The 23,119-nt window shown below is 37.7% G+C and overlaps 1 protein-coding gene across 6 annotated transcripts in view; it reads right to left on the bottom strand.

The window, feature by feature from the left end:
- Nucleotides 1-23,119, bottom strand: part of carnmt1 (carnosine N-methyltransferase 1) — a 49,282-nt gene that overhangs the window by 16,484 nt on the left and 9,679 nt on the right. The window contains exons 3-8 of one of the 6 annotated variants that reach the window (XM_055633062.1): nucleotides 22,774-22,940; nucleotides 18,210-18,350; nucleotides 16,956-17,134; nucleotides 12,081-12,194; nucleotides 11,718-11,785; nucleotides 11,550-11,611 (exon numbers count right to left, since the gene is read on the bottom strand). In XM_055633062.1, coding sequence (XP_055489037.1) covers nucleotides 11,754-11,785; nucleotides 12,081-12,194; nucleotides 16,956-17,134; nucleotides 18,210-18,350; nucleotides 22,774-22,940 — 633 coding nt within the window. In that variant the 3' untranslated portion in view covers nucleotides 11,550-11,611; nucleotides 11,718-11,753. Of the gene's footprint in view, nucleotides 1-11,549; nucleotides 11,612-11,637; nucleotides 11,786-12,036; nucleotides 12,195-16,955; nucleotides 17,135-18,209; nucleotides 18,351-21,696; nucleotides 21,810-22,773; nucleotides 22,941-23,119 lie in introns of those variants that run through there. The other 5 variants (XR_008723225.1, XM_055633061.1, XR_008723224.1 and 2 more) reach the window with 5 other exon arrangements.

Here is a 23,119-nt window from a genome sequence, read left to right as displayed (position 1 = left end):
TTGCGTTTATTGTGACCTGTTTAATTTTGTTTCTAAGTATAATCAGCATTTAAAATAAGCACTAACAATCAATCTATCCTTTAGATGTAAAGCAGCATATTCCTTGGGTCTACCAATCAAACACCAGTTTACATCATTTGTTATAGTGCTCCTTCTTGGGATTCATAGGCTTTTTTTCCCCCAATTAATTTTGATTTAAAATGTAAACCATTTGCAATATTCTACACGAATCCTGTGCCGACATTAGGAAAAAATGATTATTTTAAATATTATGGTTTAAATTTGAAGAATTGGCAATAGAATCAATATTACCTGTGCTAATTCTACGATGAGAGTGTATTCTGGAAAATATTTACTTTTTCCAGAAAGCTGACTGCCAAAGTCAATAACAGGAGTAATGAAACGAAAAAAGATGTGCTTAGCTCAGGGATAACATGAGAACATTTTCAATTACATCCATTATGGATGTTTGATTTGATGGATCTGCAGTGTATGAGCTAATCAAGATAATCTTGACTTTGGATATCATTCCTACATCTGTTATTATATGAACCTAGGAACAAATCTAGTATATTGTAATTTAATAAAAACACTTCTGATATAACCCCTTCTTTGTAGATTGAGCACCAAAACATGAATGTTTAATGTGGCCTTTTATGAAATCATGAACATTAAATCTTCAATATCCCTGATTTAATATTCAAAATATGTAACTTGTCATTTCAATCACATACACTGTGCACTATTAAAACCCAATAAAAGGTATCCTCACAAAGACCAAATATTAGTCTACCAATATTTATTTTCTTTATTAATAACAAATGTTGGTTTTGGAGGAATGGTTGATAAGTTTGCAGATGAAATGAAGGGGTTGTGAAGTGAGCATGAGAAAAAATGCTAAAATTAAGAAAATGGGTTTATATTTGGAAAATTACATCTAATTTCAATAACCCTTTAAATTCTTCCTATCCATATATCTGTCCAAATGTTTTGTTCCAAATCTTTCTGAGAGTTTTCAAAAAGTTGAAAACATTAGCACTCAGATCATAATTCTTAAGTGGTGTGATATGGAAACTGGAAGTAGTTCAAAGGAAGGTTATTAAATGAACATTTAGTCGTAAACACTTGAATTCTTAACTTCAGCATGCTAAGCTCTTTGTCTATTACTTCTGCATCCTCTTTCTTAGCCAGGACTCATCTTCTGCATACCAGATCTTTTCTCTGATCAGCATTCTCATTCCTGTTAAGATTCTTACATCCAGCCTCTTAGCCCTTCTAAGCCTATTCATTGGAGACTGGTGGCCAGCAGCTTTATAGGACATGGGTTAGGCCGCATTTGGAGCACTGTATGCAGTTCTGGTTGCCTCATTATGGGAAGGTTGGGAGGTATCTGAAAGGATGTAGAAAAAGTTTATCAGAATTCTGCCTGGATTAGAACGTTATTCCTATAAGGAGAGGTTGGACAAACTAGGATTGTTTTTCTCTGGAACATTAGAGGTTGAGGAGAGACTAGGCACAAGTATATACAAATATGAGGCATAGATAGGGCAGACAATTAGAACTCCTTCCCCCCCCCCCCCCCCCCCCCCCCCAGGTGCAAATGTAAAAAACTAGAAGACACAGCTCTTATGTGAGAGGGGCAAAGGTTAAATGTGCGGGCCAGCTTTAATTCGCAGAATGGTGTGTGCCTGGAACAGCTTGCCTGGGGCAGATACAAAAATGGTCTTTATGAGACTTTTAGATAGGCACATGGATATGCAGGAATTGGAAGGATATGGATCACGTACAGGCATAAGAGACTAGTTTAACATAGCATCAGGTTTGGCATGGACATTGTGGGCTGAAAAGCCTGTTCCTGTGCTGTCTGTCCTGATCTATGTTCTAAATGGTAAGTAACCAGATTGGATTTTTCGAGTTTTGTTCATGGGTGGGATAACCATCCATTATTCATAATGTTGCATCAGTACTAATATTGTAAAATTATTTTGTGTATGAAATGTACTTTAATAGCTTGGCCAGGTGCATGACCAATTATGCATTTGTTCTGAATCTGTCTCATTTTGTGCCAAACAATTAATAATAATAATAATAATAATAATAATAAATACTTTATTGATCCCCTCAGGGAAGTGCAGATGTCCAGAAGCCCCCAACCAACAAACCCACAGATTCAAAACGAACGCAGACAGAAAATACATAGAATACACGGTGGACACTACCCGAGAGCAATAAATACTTAAAAAGACCAATAATCAACAATTAAAAATTAAAAATTGCAAAAATGCATCCCCCTACAGCCTAGCGGTCTGAATTATAAAATCTAATGGCTGCAGGGGTGAAGGATCTCCTGAACCGCTCCGTTCTACAGGGCAGGGAGAGGAGCCGGTTGTTGTTCTCCTTGATGATCTCCTTGGTGTAAATGGGAAATTCTGGCACTGCAAGAATTGGGCAGCGATTACTTCTACTTATGCCCTCCTGGAGAGATGCATCAGCAATAATTAATTATGAGAACCAGATCAAGGAGTATTAACCTTCCTAATGATTCCAGTCTGGCAGGTTGCTCGGATCATAGCTATGCAGTCCAATTACTAAAACAAATGTTGGGCCATGTTGGTAATGAATATTGAAGTTATCCTGCCCATAGTAGACGTTGTGCTTTTGCTGCATCTTCTAAGTGTTGTTTAACATGGAAGAATATGGATTCAGCAGCTGAGGGGAATGGTAGATGGTGATCACATAGAATGTTTTCACGTCACTTTTTTACCTGATACCATTGTGATATGGGGTCAAGGATCAATATTGCCGATTTCCCGGTTGCCACATCCTAATTTTATTCCGCCATATCCAAAGATATAATGGAAGATTCAGCAATATTGATTGGTAGGGAATATTACTGTATCGCTGGATTAGTCAGTGGGACAGCAGTTGTAAAGAGGGCTTTGCTGGCTAAACTGGGCTACGAGCAACACTGTTGTATCAGACCCTGAGCTGATGTCATTTTTTTCTGTCGTAGTGGGGATCAGAAAAAAAATCAGTGGGGAACTAACAGGTTGAAATAATGGGTTTATTCGAAAGCTCCTGTTTTGATCATCGGTAAAAGTTAGCATCAGTCTCTTTGGTGATACTATGGTGCAGACTATAGCGGGCAATTATCTCAAAAAGAGATGCCGATTTGTTGTGCACTTGATGTACAGTTGTTGCTTCTGATTTTAGGTGTAATGCTGTGGCATTTGTGGCTCCTAAATGGAGAGACCTGTTCACTGTACAATTGATTTTCTCTTGAGAGTGAGTTTAATGACAGAGAAAACAATACATTGCAAATTCAGAGTGAACCGAGCAGAGAACTTTCCCTTCTTATCTTATGCCTATGTCATCTTATTTTTGATACCACTACCATGGGGAAAGGATTCTATCTAACCTCTCTATTTCTTTTAATTTTGTATAGCACTTTCAAGTCACCCCTACAGCCAAACCCAGCCGATCCAATTTGTTCTGAGAGCTGAAGACTTCAAATTCAATTAAAATATTAGGAACTTTACTCTGCAGAGGAGATTCACTATGGTGTGGTGACCTGAACTGAATACAATATTGTCTAATTAGCATTTTGAACATTTCCAAAATAACATTCTATGCTTCGACCTATGAAGGCAAGTATGCCATATGGCTTATCCCTAACTTATCAAGCAGTATTAACATTTTAAGGGGACTATGGACTTCAAAGTCTCTCTGTTTATCAACATTCCATAGTAATGGACAAGCCGAAATAGGGAGAGATCTCTGACAACAATGCATCACTGGACTGGTTCTAAAATTGTGTACCAATCACCTGGCCACAGTCTTTGCCGATATCTTCAATCTCTCACTTCAACAGTCTACTGTCCCCATCTGCTTCAAGGAAACCTTCATCATTCTCGTCCCCAAGAAAAGATAAATTGACTTGCATCAATGACCATCGCCCAGCAGCTCAAATATCAACCATAATGAAATGCTCTGAAAGACTGATCAGAACCCTCATCTGCAACAATCACCCTGACTGCTTATAATTTGCATACAGGAGAAATAGATCTACAAAAGATGCCATTTCTCTTGTACATTCAGCTCAGGATCACCTTGACAGTAAGAATACTAATGTCAGGGTTGCTATCCATTGACTACACCATAATACTGAGTAAGTTCATCTATGAACGCTGGGTCCTGGCCTTTGGACCTACACCTGCAACAGGCTTCTGGACCTCTGCACCAGCAGATCCTAAGCATCCATATCACCAACATTCTAACCTGGTCCCTTCAAATTGATCAAGAAAGTGCATCAGCATATTTACTTTCATAGGCTTCTGAGAAGATTTGGCATGTCCACAAATAAATTATGCAGATGTGCTACAGATAGCATTCTGATGGAATGCATTTCAGTCTGATAGGGCAACTACCTGCTCTACTCTTGACCATCTATACCTCCAGAGTAGTGAACACAGCCTAGTCCATCACTGGCTCATTATTTCCTTCCATCCAGTCCATCTTCACAGTGTGTTGCATCAGGAAGACTGGAAGTAATATCAAGGATGCCTACCACTGTGGTTATTCTTTTTCCTCTATTCTACATACTGGAAGGTATGGGAGCTTGAAAGCGCAGGCTTCCACACTTAAGAACAGCTTCTTCCCCACTGCTATCAGACGAGGTGCTGCCATGTCCCCTTAATCTTACCTCCACCTCACTTGGTTATTCTGTTATGTGCTTTAAATATATATACAATCTTGCACCATTCTGCTGCAATGCACTTGTCATTTTTATTATATTGTTGTATTTATCATGATTGTATTATATGGATTTCTCTGTGAGCATCTTGTAAACAAGAAATTTCATTGAACACTGGTATGTAGGATACAAATCTGAATCCCAATGGTCCATATCCCTTTATTCCCTGTCTGTTTATATGCCTGTATAAATTCCTCGTAAACTTTGCTTTCATACCTGCTTGTACCACCTATCCTAGGAGCACATTCCAGACACCTATCTCTGTGTAAAAACACTTGCCTTGCAAATTTCCTTTAAACTTTCTGCTTCTCACTTTAACCCTATGCCCTCTAGTATTTTTTTGGGGGAAAAACCATGCTTGCTATCCACAATTGCACCAATGTTTGTGTCACCTGCAACTTTACTGATCAGACTACCTTCATTTTCATTTATACATAATTACAAACAGAGGTCCCAGCACTGATCTTTGTAGAAAACCACAGGTTACAGACCTTCAGTCAGAAATACACCCCTCTCCCACTACCCTCTGCCTTCTATGTCCGGGTCAATTTTAGATCTAATTTACCAATTTTAGATCTAATTTATGAATGCACCAAGGCAAATTCCTTGTATGTAAATACTTGGCCATTAAACTTATTCATTCATTCATCATGGATCCCATGTATCTTAACCCAGCATGGACTAGCCTACCTTGCAGGACCTTGTTAATCGTTAATTAAAATCCAAATAAATAAGGCCCACTGCACTTCCTCAGTCAACTGTCTTATCTTGCAGGATCATATCAAGTTGTATTAAAGTCTTCATACATGACATCCTGTGCCCTACCTTTCTCGATCACCTTAGTTACCTTCTCAAAAAAATCACCTTTATATTAGTGACAGAAGATTTCACCTGGACAAAACCATGCTGACTATCCCTGTTCTGCACCTGCTATTTTAAATGAACATAGGATTGATTCTCATAATTAGCCTACCATTGACATAAGGCTCACTGGCCTGTAGTTACCTGACCTATCCCTGCTGCCCGTCTTAATTAAAGGAATAACATTAATTATAAGTGGGGACCTTTACTTGCGACCATGAAACTCTATACACAATTCCTCGACATCGGAGCTGTCCAAGGCTGTATACAAAAAGACCTAGACAACAGAAACAGGCTGACAAAATGTAACATTTACGTCACACATATTTTGCTCATCTCCCTGCTCATGCATTTTGAAATTATGATAAAGGTATGCCCCAATATTTTTTATTCTTCTGCTGAAGGAAATTTTACTCAGTGCCTTGGCCTTCTCTTATCCAAATAACAGCCCTCAAATCTTTCCTCAGTTAAATGTTTCCAGTCCTGGCAACATCTTTGCAACTTGTCCACCACAATCACATAATTCCTAGAATGTAGTAACAAAAACTTCACACTGCATTCAAACAATAGTTCAGCTAGTGACATATACAGTTCTAGACATTCACCCTTGGATTCCACCGGTTTCTTTTTATTTAAACTAGCCTGTCATATTTGTCAAAAACCTGCTCAATTTAAGTAATTCTTGTAAACAATTGCCTCCTACATTGCCTCCTAAAAAATTCAATCAAGATAGCCAGACAAATTTTGTTGATTGTTCTAGATTAATTAATGGCTTTCTACATGATGGTTTATAATATCCCTCAGAATTTATTCCAATAATTTGGCCACTGCTGCTTAACGTACATGTGATTACTTTGTTGTCCTCTTTGCCCATTAAAAATAACATCACAATTTTCATAGGTTCATTTGACCCATCAAGCCTACTCTGCCATTCTGCCATATTCTAATACTCTGCTGCCATTCTTGTAGCTAAGGACATTGAAAATTGTAGCAAAGCCCTCTACATTTTTTCTTGTTCATTTAAATATAGTTTATCCAGGCCTGGCAATTTGTTTTCTTTCAAAATCACTTAATCTCTCAATACTTCTTCTCCTACTGTGTTAATCCTGTCTAATATTTCACACTCATTTTCCTTATCTGCAACCTCAGATACATCCGCATCTTTGAGAAGATAGCTCCAAACTATTCATTAGAAATCTACCCACATAATATACCGCAATATGTTATCCTTTTTAGTTCGTAATAATCCCTTCTCTTTTACTTCCTGGTTGAGCAATCACTCTGCTAAACACCTCTCTACATAATATAACCTTCACCCCGAGCTTCGGATTGCTGGTCATTTTAATTTATGTCTTTCCGGTTTTCTCTAACCTCAGTCTCTTGCATTGCTCCAAAGAAGCTTAGCAGAAGCTGGAGGATCAGTATCTCATTTATTCAGACTCAACAAATAATTCCAGGTCTTAACTATTGCTCTTACTTGATTTGGACAAATTGTGATATTTTTGGCTTCTATAGATCATTTCAACTTTTTGTTAATATATTGCACCACATCCCTTTTGCCTTGTACATTCCTGCACTTTGCCATTCAAATAACTCCTTCCCAACCTATCACACAGCTTCCCTCATCTCCCAATATGCTTTCTTCAGCAGTGCTTTCTTTAAAATTTATTGCAACGGTAATGTTTTCCAGTTCTGAGCAAAGGCCGTGGACCTGTTTTGCTCCACACACATATTGCCTCTTCACCTGTTGAGTTTTTTTCCCCAACGTTTTATTATACCATAGCCAGATAAGTTTACAAAATCTATTTGTACAAAGATGATGCAATAGAGATATTTAAAATAATTAAAGAACTAAGGCTATATATAACATAGCAAATTATATCTATTAGTTGGGCTAAATTAAATTGGACTATATACATTCATTGCACATTGCTAAAAAGTAGGTTAGATGTTTAGAAACTCTTCTTTTTTCAGGTGACTGGAAAACCACTGAATATGCTTCTGGCCCAGGTTGTATACCCACTGAAAACCTAAAAAAAATAGCTTGACAAGTTATGACTCTGGTGGAACTCTTGGTGCGATTGTAAACAATATAGCTCCTGATCAATAGTGCCTTTTAGAATACTTCTTATGACCTAAGGGAGCTGTAAGGGATAATTCCCCCTCTGCCTGTAATGACTATTTTCTTTGCAAATTATTTTTCGTTTCATTAAGAGAGAGCACAGTTGCTAGTGAATAAAGCCACCGTGAATCAAATGAATAAAATAATCACAGCAAGTTCAATGGATGGAAAAATCCACAATTTTTATACATACAAAATGAATATATAAGGTTACTTGAATATTAATAGCATTAAAAAATAGTATTAAACCTTGATATTTAGGTTTGCATGAGAGACAGTGGCAGAGAAAAGCAAGAGATAGAGGCATTCAGAAATAATACAACAAACCGATATGAATGGCACCATAATCAATGACGGTTTAATCCCAGAAATAAGCAGTGTTGCTTTGCATCTTAGTCTAAACCGATAGATTTATTGTATATACAGTGCCCTCCATAATGTTTGGGAAAACGACCCATCATTTATTTATTTGCACTGTACTCCACAATTTGAGATTTGTAATAGAAAAAAAATCACATGTAGTTAAAGTGCACATTGTCAGATTTTAATAAAGGTCATTTTTATGCATTTTAGTTTCACCATGTAGAAATTACAGCAGTGTTTATACATAGTCTCCCCATTTCAGGGAACCATAATGTTTTGGGACGCCGCAATGTCATGTAAATGAAAGTAGTTATGTTTAGTATTTTGTTACATATCCTTTGCATGCAATAACTGCTTGAAGTCTGCGATTCATGGACATCACCAGTTGCTGGGTGTCTTCTCTGGTGATGCTCTGCCAGGCCTGTATTGCAGCCATCTTTAGCTTATGCCTGTTTTGGGGGCTAGTCCCCTTCAGTTTTCTCTTCAGCATATAAAAGGCATGCTCAATTGGGTTCGGATCAGGTGATTGATGGCCACTCAAGAATTGATCATTTTTTAGGTTTGAAAAACTCCTTCGGTGCTTTAGCAGTATTTTTGGAATCATTGTCTTGATGTTGAATGAACCGTTGGCCAATGAGTTTTGAGACGACTATGTATAAACACAGCTTTAATTTCTACATGGTGAAACCAAAATGTATAAAAATGTCCTTTAATAACATCTGACAATGTGCACTTTAACCACATGTGATTTTTTAAATTTACAAATCTTAAATTGTGGAATGCAGAGGCAAATAAATAAATGATGGGTCTTTGGCCCAAACATTATGGAGGGCACTGTATAATAATGTTACTCTTCAGATGAAAGTAGGTAGGCGGCGCGACTCTGGTCAGCAGCGGCCTCTGCAGCCTGTCCGCGTTTTTTTTTATGTTTTTGTCTGTGTTTTTTTTATGTAGTTTTTGTTATTTTACAATTTGGGGTGTGTGTGTGGGGGGGTGGGGGTGGGGTGGAGAGGGGGGGGTGGAAACTTTTGAATCTCTCCCTGCACTGGAGACCCGACCTTTTCTCGTCGGGTCTCAGCTGTCGTTGGGGCCGCAACGAGGAGCGGCCTCCAACAAGAAGAAGCCAGGGACTCAGGTGCCGACTCACCTCACCGTCGCGGAGCTGGCCGAGACCGGAGTGGGTGGAGCGGTGGAGGAGCGTTGCCGCTGCTGCTGCTGAGTCCGAGGCCGCTGCTGCGGGTCTGCGGGCGGCGGCACCGGGAGCCCGCGGATCCCTGGAGGGAGACCGCTTTTCGGGGCTCCTGCAACGGCGACTTCTCCCGCCCGAGTTGCGGGGCTTCGAAGAGCTCCTGGAGCGGGGCTTAGCACCACTGCCCCGCGCGGCTTGGAATGCGGGACTTTGCGAGCGCACACCGGGGGCTCCAACACCAAGACCCGGTGTGCGACCTCGCACCACCCGGCGTGGCTTTAATGGCCGCGGGACAATCGCCATCGCCAGCCGGGGGCTTTGACTTTGACATCGGGGGGGGAGAGAGTGCAGTGGAGAGATAAGTTTATTTGGCCTTCCATCACAGCTATGTGATGGATGTTTATGTAAAATGTAATTATGTTGTGTCTGGGGTCTATTTGTGTGTAATGTATGGCTGCAGAAACGGCATTTCATTTGGACCTCCAGGGGTCCAAATGACAATTAAATATACTCTTGACTCTACTCTTGATACTCTTGAAAGTTCAGGCTGAAAGGGAGGGTAAGCTTCAATTTCATTTCTGGTGCAAAATTTCATTGTGCGAAGAATGCGTTTTAGGAATCTTTTACAACTTGGTTAATTTGTTTTAATGTCTACAAAACGATGCCTGAATTCCAAAATGCAGATTTTGGGAAGAACCACACAGCAACAGGACTGAAGATAAGAAATTTGAACTCAATGTTAGAACATTTTCCTTTGTTCACAAATGTAATTAAAATTTAAATCAAATAAAAAATATTTACTATTCCTGTTTAATTTTCTTTCCAGAAATACAGCAATTTTGATCTACATTTCAAAAAAGATACATACTGTTTTGTTTCCCATGCTCATTATGTTAAAACAAATGTGATATATTAATAAATATTGATATTGATAGAATGGCACTAAATACTGATGGCACTGATACTAAAATGTTATTTCTACTTTCACTTTGTGAAATCTGGCTTCTGATACATCAGACTGAAAAAAGATTTATTTTCAGTCAATTGCTCATTTTTTGTTAACAGAACAGTCTGCATGGAAAGAAAATGCACCCGAAAATGTCTGAATACATCAAAAAAGACTTTAATCCTATTAGATTTGTTAAATACCATTTAAAAGTCCTGTACTCATCTCAAAGCAGACAAATGCAATATAGAAAATTTAGAGAAGAGTACCAAATGTTAAGATACTTCAAGTCGTGAAGGCATCCGAGAAAAAACGTTTATGAATAAGTGTTATTCACAAGATAAAAAGGGGGGCTTGGTCAAGATCCACAAAATGCTTAATGATTAAGATAATGTTATGATAAAACGGCAATTTAATTTGGGGGAGAAATGCAGAATTCAAGAGTAAAATGAACAAAACTAAGAAATGTGAAGAGAATTTCCCACTTACCAATAGAGCAAAGCAAAGTTGTATTAATAACTTAAAATGATTGGCAAAGAGGAGTTTAAAAAAGAGAATATAGAAAAGCATGGAATAAAATGATTTCTGCAGTACTGGAACCTCAAAAATACTTACAAAAATTAACTGCCAAATAATGAATAGTATGGGTTAAAAATTAGACAGATATCAGAAGAGTCATAGGCAGTAAAGGAAATAATTATTAAATTTAGTTAGCATAATGTATGGAAAAATAGCCTTGTTGGTCCAAGGATAATTTTCAATATATGCATTCTTAGGAAAGCTTATTAAAATAATGTTAGTTCTACCTTTAATACTAATGCATATTTTCAATACAATCTACTGCACAAAACATTAATTTGAAAATATTTAGTTCTCGCTCTTCGAAAACAAAATATATTATGTTGGGAAAAATGTAAAAAAATATGTAATTTGAATATAAACAATTTAAAATTGAATAGTGCACATTTTCTTAGTTACATATTTAACATTTCTCTAATATATCTCTGCAATATATTTTCAATGTAAACCTTGGCTTTAAAAAATGATTACTTTGATGTAAACATCTGAGCAAACTGTATTTCTATTGTAGCCTGAAGCTGCCCCACTAATATACCCCCAGAATTCCTTTCAGGAGAATAAGATGCAGTATTTACTTTCTTCTCCATTCAAATCATTAAAATTTTCATAAATGAGCATTCATCCTGAAGATATACAGTTTGGTTTATGTCACTTCTCTAATCTGCTTAGTTTATTTATAAAATTTAAATGTTTTAAAAATTAAAATAAAACAATCTGCAGAATAATGGTCACCTACAAAGAGTCTTCAAGGTGCTTTCTTTATCAGGTTTTGCACTTTGCACGAAGTATTTGTGTTGTCTATATAAGGAAATAGGTGGAAAAGCATCAGAGGAACATAATTTAAAATACCACTAGTGCTCTGTTACATTTAATATTGTTGTAGTACATTTATTAATGCAGATACCATTATGTTCACATTTTACTTTGTTATGGCTAACCCTCAAGGAATCAAGGCAGTTGTGATCATGATTTCTGGAGAAAACAGAACAAGACATACAAAAAGAATGATTTCATCAGTAACTACATTCATGATATGTTAGCATTAATTTATACACAAGAGGTTTAAGAATGGAAACGTTTTAAAACAGCTAATGCTGCTGTAGTTTTTTTTTAATGAATCCCAGAGACTCATTCAAATATTAAAACATTTCAGTCTTAAACCCTGAGATATATGTTCATTTGCAATGTAACATTTATTGATGACTATTAGGTCAGATAGTTACCAAAGAGCAAACAATGGCTAACAGGTTATTCAGACAGTACATACCAAGATTTATCCATATTCCTCCAAGTTTCAGAATCTTCCATATTGTTTCAATGTAGTCAACAACATTATGGGCTGTGTCAATAAAAAAACATGTTGCTACACAATCCCATGAATCTGTTGATAAAATAATGATAGTGAGCTTCCATTTGTAAAATAAGAAACCTCAAGCAAACATTTTCTCCACTTTTATAAAAAATATCTAATGCTCAGAAAATAAAGGTTATAAAACTTTGGATCAGCTGCACTGAGGCAGTTGCTGTAATTTATATTACTAAATCATAACTCTAACATAGGCATACCTGTGCATAGAGAAAGAAGAGACTACCGGAAAACTATATTAGCACATTATACAAAGTATTTATTTTTATTTTTATTTTTTTAATTTTATTTTTATTAGAAGTACGGTAAATTACAATTCTACACAACACATATATCTTGATACATTTTTTGTACCGCTTCATTTTTTTTTTTTTTAGAGCTTTAAGAAAAAGGTAGAAGTAAGGAAAGTAAAGAAAGTGCAAGAGGATCGTGCAGTGCAAGAGTGTAAGGAAAAGAAAGCCCCTTAGGAAAGAAGTTAGAGAAGGAAGTAAAGTGAGAAAATAGACCCTAGAAAAGAGAGAAAGAGAAAGTAGAAACAATCGCTCTATTATAACATTAAACTCCGCAGAAAGGGGACTACCAACCAAGTCTGTTTTTGTTATTTTACCTCCCGTTACCAGGTCCTGATACCACTTATTTATATATTTGTTTTTTTTTTTAGATTACTATTGCACCTCATACTTGTAATAGGTCCAGAAACATAGACCACGTCTTTTGGAATTGGTCTGCTTTACCTGCTAGGAGGAATCTCATCTCTTCCAGATGTAATGTTTCAAACATATTTGATATCCATATTTTTATTGTTGGTGTCGGCGCATTTTTCCAGAATTTAAGTATAAGCCTTTTTCCCATTATTAGCCCGTAATTAAATAAATTCTTCTGAAACACGTTTAATTCAGGGTTATCTTCCACATTATACAAAGTAGATGCTGCCAAAATCTCAATGGAATATGTGGAAGTAGACAACTACAAAGTCATATTGTTACATTACACTGAATGGTGCAAAAATTGGTATGGATGTGCAAGAAAGGCTAGCAATGCTTTAAGTAAACAAGTATTTGATCTAGATTCACGAGAAAATGTAGGTGCTAGAATCTTGAGCAAAACGCTAAGTGCTGGAGGAACTTAACGGTTTCTTTTAGTTTAGAGATACAGTGCGGAAACAGGCTTTTTCGGCCCACCGGGTCCACGCTGACCAAAGATCCCCACACACTAAAGCCCCTGTCCCACTCTCACGACCTAATTGGCATTTCTGCCAAGTTTTCCCTTGATTCATACTCGCAGCATGGCCGCCACGAGGTCTTCGTAACTCTTGCTCATGCTCGTGAGTGGTCTCCGCGTACACGCGGCGTTTTTTCCAGCCTCATAAAAAATGTCCTTGAGTAAAAAAAAGGTTGGCATGGAAAAAATTGATACTTTTTACTTGTAGGTAGGTCATAGTAGGTCGTGATGGTCGTCGTAGACAGTCGCAAGTCAGTAACTGGCTCGAGAAAAAAAATGCGAACATGACATCATTTTATCATGTGATCATTTTCCACTCGTAGCTAGTCGTAGTTGGTCTTAGGTGTGAAAGACCGAGATCGAGGGAGGTCGTAAGAGGTCGCAGGAGGTCTTTTACTTCAGACCTTGACATTTTTTTCAACTCGTCTAGGGTCTTCTCAACTCGTGGATTAGGTCGTCCAAGTGGGACGGGCCCTTAACACTGTCCTACACCCACTAGGGACAATTTTTACATTTACCAAGCCAATTAACCTACATACCTGTACGTCTTTGGAGTGTGGGAGGAAACCGAAGATCTCGGAGAAAACCCATGCAGGACACTGGGAGAACGTACAAACTCCGTACAGATAGCACCCGTAGTCGGGATCGAACCCGGGTCTCCGGCGCTGCATTCGCTGTAAGACACCAACTCTACCGCTGCGCCACTGTTCAAGTAGCATCTATCGGGACCTTTTTCAGATTCGTGAATATTGTCCTTTTACTTCACCAGTGCTGCCTGGCACGCAGCACTTTTTACTTTGCTCAAGTACCTGATCTATGTTGTTGGATTAATGGGAGTGGATGTTGCTGCAAGGCTTGTCATACGTATGGTGGTTACAATGTTGTACAACATGACAAAGATAACATATTTGATCAAAGAGAGACATGTGATCACTCCTCCAAGACGGTCGACCCAGTCATGGGAAGGTTTCAGAAACAAAATAAGGGAATATAAAATAATTGAAACTGAAAACCAGCACACTATTGCTAAAAGGTAATTGTATGAAGAACCCAATTGATTTTCATTTGCAGGGATAACAGAGAAGCCTGACAAAGTGAATGCAGTAAATGTTTGCACAGACTTTCAGTTGGAACTTGACAAATTTTCACAGAAAAAGTTGATTAAGAAAATGATGCCCATGAAATTCAAGGGTTGGTAGCAGCACGAACAGAATGCTGGAAATATTGGTGAGTAGCCATTATTCAAACAGAAGTGTGGCAGGCACTAGTGTATCCTCGAGAGAGATGTTGTGACCACTGTATTTTTTGTAAGTCTGGTGATCTACTGATATCAGGTATGGATTTAAATTTCCAAATTTACACAAAGCTTAAAAGAATAGTAAGCATGAATGAACATAATAATAGTATGTAAGAAGATAGAGATAGCCGGCTAAGGCAGTACAGTGGATGAAATTTAACAGAGAGAAGTATGAAATGAAACTCTTCTCAGTTAAATTTCATTTACTTTTCTGCCTTAAAAGCCAGCTCATAAATTCATGTTATAGGAGCAGAATTAGGCCATTGGGCACATCAAACTCACTCTGCCATCCAATCATGGCTGATCTAGCTTTCCCTCTCAACCCCATTCTCCTGCCATCTCCCCATGAGCTTCGACACCCTTACTAATCAAGTATCTGTCAATCTCCTCTTTAAAAATACCAACTGAAGGCCTCCACAGCCGACTGTGGCAATGGATTCCACAGATTCATCACCCTGACTAGATTCCTCCTCATCTCCTTTCTAAAGGCACTTATCATTATCTTCTTACAGACTATTATCAGGAAAAATAATAAATTAACTGGTACAATTTTACGGGATGCACAAAATTGGGACAATCGTTGTGCATAGATCACACACTTTGAAAATGGTAATCCTTTTGCATCAGAAGCTAATGTGCCAAATGGCTTCCTAATTGTAACAGTTATTGCATATTCATTTTATGAAATGTATACATAAGAAAGCCACCAGGGCCAAAGTTTCTCAGATTCAAAAAACATTATGGATTATACATCAAAGTATTCCCAATAATTTGTTATGTTTCTTCTGAGCCCATTTTCTAGCACCAAACACCATCCTCGTTTATGGACAGTGTGTCGAACAGATAAACCATTTGCAATCCTGTAAATAATCACTAGTTTCTGGGCCTACTGATTTTCTTCAGATCAACTGCTGCATCCAATTGCAAAGAAATCCTTCATACATACATATAGGAGAACAATTTTGAGAATTGGAGAGCAGATTTCCCTCACAATTCTAACAGATAATAGAATAATCCAATTACATTATTGCTCATGCATGAGAACTAAATAATTAATCTCACCCTTGCTCTTTACATTACCTTGTAATATTCTTGGAACATTGAATAGTACAGCACACAAACCTTAGATCCACAATATCTGTGCCAACCATGGTGTCAAGACCAACTCCTATCTGTCTGCACATAATTCATATCCCTCCAATCCCTGCATATTCCTATGGCTATCCAAAATTCTCTTAAATGGCACTATTATATCTTCTTCAACCACTGCATCTGCCAGCACGTTCCAGGCACTAACTGGGTAACAAAACGTCCTTTTTGGGGAAAAAAGGTTCTATCTGCCATATCTGTGCCTCATAATTTTATATACGCATCAAGTCTCCCCTAAACCTCCTGCATTCAAGAGAAAACAATCCAAGTCTATCCAACCTCACCATGCAGTTAATACCCCAAATCCAGGCATTATTCTGGTAAACTTCCTCAGCACCCTTTCCACAGCCTCCTCATCCTTCCTGTAATCGGGTGTCCAGAACTGCATGCGATACTCCAAATGCAGTCCAACCAATGTCCTATAAAGTTGCATCATGATTTCCTCACGCTTACACTCAATACCCTGAGTAATGAAGGCAAGCATACTGAATGCCTTCTTTACCATTCTATTTTATTTATTGACCGTTAAGGGTCATGCCATTAATTGTATATCCTTTGCTTACATTCGTCCTCCCAATGTGCAACAGCTCACACTTGCTCGGTTTAAACTCCATCAGCTATTTCTTTGCCCATTCCTAAAGCTGACCCCGCTGCATACTTTTGACAGCCTTCCTCACAGTCTGCGACCCCAGCAATCTTGGTATCACCTGCAAATTTATGTCATATGCTGTCATCAAAATGCTTATCTTTATGCATTTATCTAAATCTCCTTTGAAAATTAACGATACATATGTTTCCATCATCCTTTGACAAAACATTCAAGGTCACAATAAACTGTCATGAGGCCTCTTTGCTGGCCAGGCTTGAAGATATCGAAGGCCTGTGAACATGGTTCTTCAAATTCAGATCAGATAAGTGTCAACTTGATCTAGGTCAGTAAGTATTAAAAATATAATTATATTTACCAACTTTAGCATTAAAATGACATGTTTAACGATACAAGGATTGTTAATATAATTGATCGACAGTCCGTTAGTAGATTTGAGTTATAAATACGCCAGAGCTACAAATAACAATGTTCACCGAGGTCCAATAACTGATATGCTTACTTGGTTCTGTATATATCTCCTGAAAATCTCCCGCTGTCATGGAAAAGTTAGCATAAGATGGTAGACTGTGCGAATCAACATCAGGAAAATAGACAGGTCGAATCTGATCAGCTGAACGCTTGTTGTTACTAAATTGATGGATCCATGGATAGATTGCCATTGTATTAACTCCAGAACATCTAAAAAAAAGTTGCATTGTCAAATTAAATTAAGCAATTTAATGAAGCATCACTTGCAGAAAATATTTACATTTTGATATCCAGAAACAAACTTGAGATCAGAGAATACACAGTGAGCACCTATAAATTACTTGTCATTGCAGTCTCGAGGATTTTCCCCTAATTCAATGAGATTGTGGCTGTTGCTCTATTTTAAGTTCACTCTCCTGTCCGATCCACACATCAGTTTTTATCGTAGCCCAAAAATCTAAGTGTTCAGTATTCTCATCCATAGCCCTCCGCCACAGAAAATTCTTAAGATTTTCAGTATATGGAATAGGAAAAAAATCGCATGTCATCAATGGTCACTTTTAGTTCTAGACACTCGAATCTGGGGAATGATATTTTCAACACCTATCTTTTCATGTCTCTCAATCTTTTTCAATCTCTTGTGAAAACAGCTGAAACTTATTCCCTCATTCTCCAAGAATAACCCTTACCGTAGGAATAAAATTAGTAACATTGCATCGTACTGTCTCTGTGGAAACTAAAATTGCATGTGGTGCCGAAGCTGTGGTCTCAGCATCATTCTGCACAATTGTATCAGAATGTCCTTATTTGTGGACGCCAATGACCTATCAATCAAGAATAACATTCCAATTACCTTCCTAACTGTTTGGGTTTTTTCTTCAGTTGTGAATCACAAACCAAGGTCTATACACCAGCATTTATTCATTTCTTAAACCTTAAAAAACGCTTTTCTATTCTTACTTCACATTTTGCTCACGTTATATTCCCCCTCCATATACTTGCTTAACCTGCCGATGATACTTTGCAGACGGTTGTCATCTTTTATGGTGCTTTATATCATCAGTAAATTTAAGGAGAAAACACAAAGTAACATGGCATAATCTAGATGAAAGAGCTGCATATCTTTTCTCTTTACTTTATTAATTATAAATTATATTTTATGTATGTCAGCAACAACTTTGCTTTGTTTCCAAAACAAATCCTGTTAGATCATTTCAAATTACAATATTTAAAAATCATGCACTGTAAAAACAAACATCAACCCAGTTCTGAAATCATACTCTACCTGTTGAGTATAAAATGTGAACAGAAGAGCATATACAGACTCCATTCATTACCCTGGCAACTATAACCTAGTCGAGCAATCTCCCAGGCCAGTCTTCCAAGTCCTGCCCCTGGTACAAGTATGTTCAAATTAGAGGAATTCCTGTATTGAGAAGAAATAAAACAATTATGTTGTTATATCAGGACTTTCAGAAGGCTTTCGACAAGTTTCCACATAAGAGATTAGTATGCAAACTTAAAGCACATGGTATTGGGGGTTTAGTATTGATGTGGATAGAGAACTGGCTGGCAGACCAGGAAGAAAAGAGTAGGAGTAAACGGGTCCCTTTCAGAATGGCAGGCAGTGACTAGTGGGGTACCACAAGGCTCAGTGCTGGGACCCCAGCTATTTACAATATATATTAATGATTTGGACGTGGGAATTGAATGCAACATCTCCAAGTTTGCAGATGACACAAAGCTGGGGGGCAGTGTTAGCTGTGAGGAGGATGCTAGAAGACTGCAAGGTGTCTTGGATAGGTTGGATGAGTGGGCAAATGCATGGCAGATGCAGTATAATGTGGATAAATGTGAGGTTATCCACTTTGGTGGCAAAAACAGGAAAGTAGACTATTATCTGAATGGTGGCCGATTAGGAAAAGGGGAGATGCAACGAGATTTGGGTGTCATGGTACACCAGTCATTGAAAGTAGGCATGCAGGTGCAGCAGGCAGTGAAGAAAGCGAATGGTATGTTAGCATTCATACCAAAAGGATTTGAGTATAGGAGCAAGGAGGTTCTACTGCAGTTGTACAGGGCCTTGGTGAGACCACACCTGGAGTACTGCGTACAGTTTTGGTCTCCTAATCTGAGGAAAGACATTCTTGCCACAGAGTGAGTGCAGAGAAGGTTCACCAGACTGATTCCTGGGATGGCAGGACTTTCATATGAAGAAAGACTGGATAGACTCGGCTTGTACTCGGTAGAATTTACAAGATTGAGGGGGGATCTTATAAAAACCTCTTAAGGGGTTGGACAGGCTAGATGCAAGAAGATTGTTCTCGATGTTGGGGAAGTCCAGAACAAGGGATCACAGTTTAAGAATAAGGGGGAAGTATTTTAGGACTGAGATGAGAAATTTTTTTTTTGGTGAATCTGTGGAATTCTCTGCCACAGAAGGTAGTTGAGGCCAGTTCATTGGCTATATTTAAGAGGGAGTTAGATGTGGCCATTGTGGCTAAAGGGATCGGGGGTATGGAGAGAAGACAGGTACAGGATACTGAGTTGGATGATCAGCCATGGTCATATTGAATGGCGGTGCAGCTCAAAGGGCCGAATGGCCTACTCCTGCACCTATTTTCTATGTTTCTAATTATTTTTATGTGCAAGTGTTTTGATATGTGAGATGAATATTTATCATTTACATTTTATGGGATAAATCAAATGATTTGCATGGATTGTACTCCAACCTTCCTTTCATATATCATGTTTTGTTTGACAATTTGTACTCCAATAGACTTCATGGCAGGTTTATTGTCGTATGCACAAGTATTGCTTGTGGGAAACTAAACTTGAAACAGCATTATGCTCGGACCAATTTAAAAAGTATGTGTATTTCCATTTGTGGGGTGGTTTTGTGGAATGGTCTTGACGAAACGATTAAACAAAGTATGAATATAATGCAATTTAAAAAAATGTACAAAAGATATATCTTTGAAAAGTACAGTAATGAGGAAGGAGAATGTAAATCTCACAGATGTTAATGGTGCTTCTTTTTGTTCTTTCTTTTTTTGTTCTTTTTTTCTTAATAGCTTGATTGGTGTAGTTTGATTTGAATTGTCTGTTTAGTTTATTTTGAATTTTGCATTTGTTAATGGTGAAGAATGGGGGTAGGACTTGACAAGCATAGGCTTCTTCCTATCCCTTTTTGAACGAGTCTAATGTGTATTATGGTGAAATTGGCTTTTGATTTTTTAATTAATGTATGTACATATATGTTATGTATATATATGTGTATATATGTATGTATGTATATATGTACATGTATATGTATGTGTGTATGTATTTATGTATATATATAATTTTCCTTTTATTTATTCATTTCCATCTTTTCTTTTCTTCTTTTTTTAATCGTTCGAAATAAAAATATCATTCATTCATTCATATCATTCATTCATTGCCAGGTACACGTGCAATGAAAATCTTGCTTGCAGCAGCGTCCTAAACATTTAGACACAGACCACTCACAAAAACTGTATTTATTTGTTTATTTATATTTCAAAATATATATATTTCAATATATCCTCTCTGTATCTGGGCAACATATATTTCATATAACTAAGAGCTCCACCTGGAGTGGCAGTTGCTCAATTTTACCTCAATGTAGTTTTCGTCATAAGATTGGAAATTTTGAATCACCAGTAAAAATCAGTGAGTATTTATTGTGCATCAGTTTGCATAGAAGCACCAAGACAAATGATGTTATTGTCATTCTGCTAGAATGAGCTAGAGCCTTTACATGACACCGTGGCTCATTTCCCATTCTCTACAATGCAACGCAAATGTATCACAGAGATATAGGATAGGGCATATTAAATTTGGGGATTCCTATGACAGTTCTCACCTTAGCAAAAGTGATAAATGGCAAGATCTGAAAGCAAGATAGTTCTTTTAGCCATAAAAAAGGTGGTCTGGTTGAAGGAAGGGGGTTTCAGAAAAGAATAAGAACAAGAGCAGATATACTAACCTCTGGGCATGCTAAAGAAAACATTGTTCAAACACAGCCACTTGCCAGAATAATTGTTGAAATACACAATAATTAATAAAAAGCCGCCTCAAAGACACTTAATTATTCTCTTGAAATCTATTTGCATGTCAAACTTTATATGCCAGTGTATTTGAATACATTGCAACTTCAAGATTTTATTGCAGTGATTACTCCGCTTATTTAATTCCAGAAGGAATTCAGACCATTATTATATTCACACAATCAATTTTTGAAATGCATAGTTAATTCACTAATCCGTTTGGCAAAAATGGGCTATATATTTGTACGTCTTAATCATATGCATTATTTTCACAAAATTATTCTGAAAGCATACACGACAATTATTTTCAGTTTAATTGATGCAATTAAACTCAAGGACTAGTCAATTACAAATGTAGTCAGGTACTGGCTGAACAGATATTTTACTGTATTTCTACAATACACCCTCATTTTACTAATTCTAATTATGGAAATAAAGATTCTGGCACAGCTTATTTTGCCAGTTTCTTCTATTGATGCAAGCAAATACCTTAGTTTCAAAATTTTAGATTGTTTAATGCATTGGTTTTCTTCCCTCGAGTCATTAAGTATCGTCATTCAGCATGGAAACAGGTTCTTCGGCCAAATCATCCATGCCGATCAATGCTCTAATTTGTGTCATTTGGCCCATATCCCTCTAAACATTTCCTATCCAAGTGTACAAGTGTCTTTTAAATGCTGTTATAGTACATGAATCACCTACCTTCTCTGAGAGCGTGTCACATTTACCCACCACCCTCTGAGTGGAAAAAGTCCTAAAGTTATTGATTCCTGCTGGGTTATTGATCCATAGGAAATCAGTAGCCTGGCAGTACCCTGCCAAATAGAGATTTTATTTGTGAAATTATGGCTGTAATTAAAAGTTATTTAGCTGTTGCTGAATGCTGTCCACACTCTACAAACACAATCTTTACAGCAAAGACCATGAAATTAATCAAGCTCTGCCTAGTTTTTCCTTTCTGACTGAGGACAAGGGTCAACTAGACTGCTTAATTGCTGCCATAACTAAAACTCGCCAATTCAATATGAAACACATTGAATATTACAACATCAGTTGTAACTTTATGCTGAACAGTGCGAAGATGCGAAAACGTTAACAGATGGACAAAAAGTATGTTTTAAAAGTATGTGTTAATGTTCTCTGGTTTGTTTTGTGGGGGGTGGGCGAGGGAAACTTTTTCAAATCTCTTACCTTGCAGAGATGCGATTGTTTTTTAGATCGTATCTTCAGTCGCTCTGCGGTCTAACATCATGGAGCTGGTGGCCTTGCTTGGGACTGTGAGCCCCATCGCGGGGATGTGGACTTACCATCGGAGCCGATCACTTCCCTGGGATCGACGCTCCAACCACGCGGCCTGCGGATTTCACCATCGAGGAGCTCAGTCTCGGGTAGAGACAGATGTCGGGAGCCCCAAATGACGCAGAAGGTTTGGACCAGCCTCGACCCAGGGTCAGATCGCCTGACGCGGGGGAGCTGAGACCCCCCCCGATGCAGGAGCTTGATCGCCCCGACGTGAGGTCCCAAACGCCGCCGGCTACGGGAGCTAAGATTGCCCCGTCAACGGAAGGCTCGAGGTCCCAGACCACTGGAGAACGAAGGGAAGGGATTGAACTTTTCTTTGCCTTCCATCACAGTGAGGAATGTGGAGGAGTCACTGTGATGGAATTCCTCGTATGTTGTAAAACATACTTGGCTAATAAAGTATGATTATGATTATGATGATTATGAAAAGATATTTATCTCATATTCAAAATTCAACACATGAAATTAATAACATACCATTCATCTTGAGGAAATTGTTTTAAAATTTCGTCAATGATTGGTTGATAACAAGCATCGCGCTCAGACTTGCCATCTTCACTCCAATCTCTAACAAACTGCTTAATAGTGGATTTCAGTTTGTCCATATCAAAGGTGGATGCTGGTTTTAATCCTTCCAGGTCAGACTGTTATAACCAAAAATAATCATTGATTACCAAATAAGAGACTAGTTAAAATGAATAACCCATTCAAGAAGACCTTCTACAAAATATTTGGATTTTAAAAACAATTCCAGCTCATTATGTAAATTGCATAAAATTACATTAAAGTTATAATATTAAAATGAGTGCTCCCTGGTCAACCA

This window comes from Leucoraja erinacea, chromosome 3, assembly GCF_028641065.1.
Source record: "Leucoraja erinacea ecotype New England chromosome 3, Leri_hhj_1, whole genome shotgun sequence".
Taxonomy (NCBI): Eukaryota; Metazoa; Chordata; class Chondrichthyes; order Rajiformes; family Rajidae; genus Leucoraja; species Leucoraja erinaceus.
Note: the sequence above shows the minus strand (reverse complement) of the source record. Positions and strands in the feature narration are given on the sequence as shown.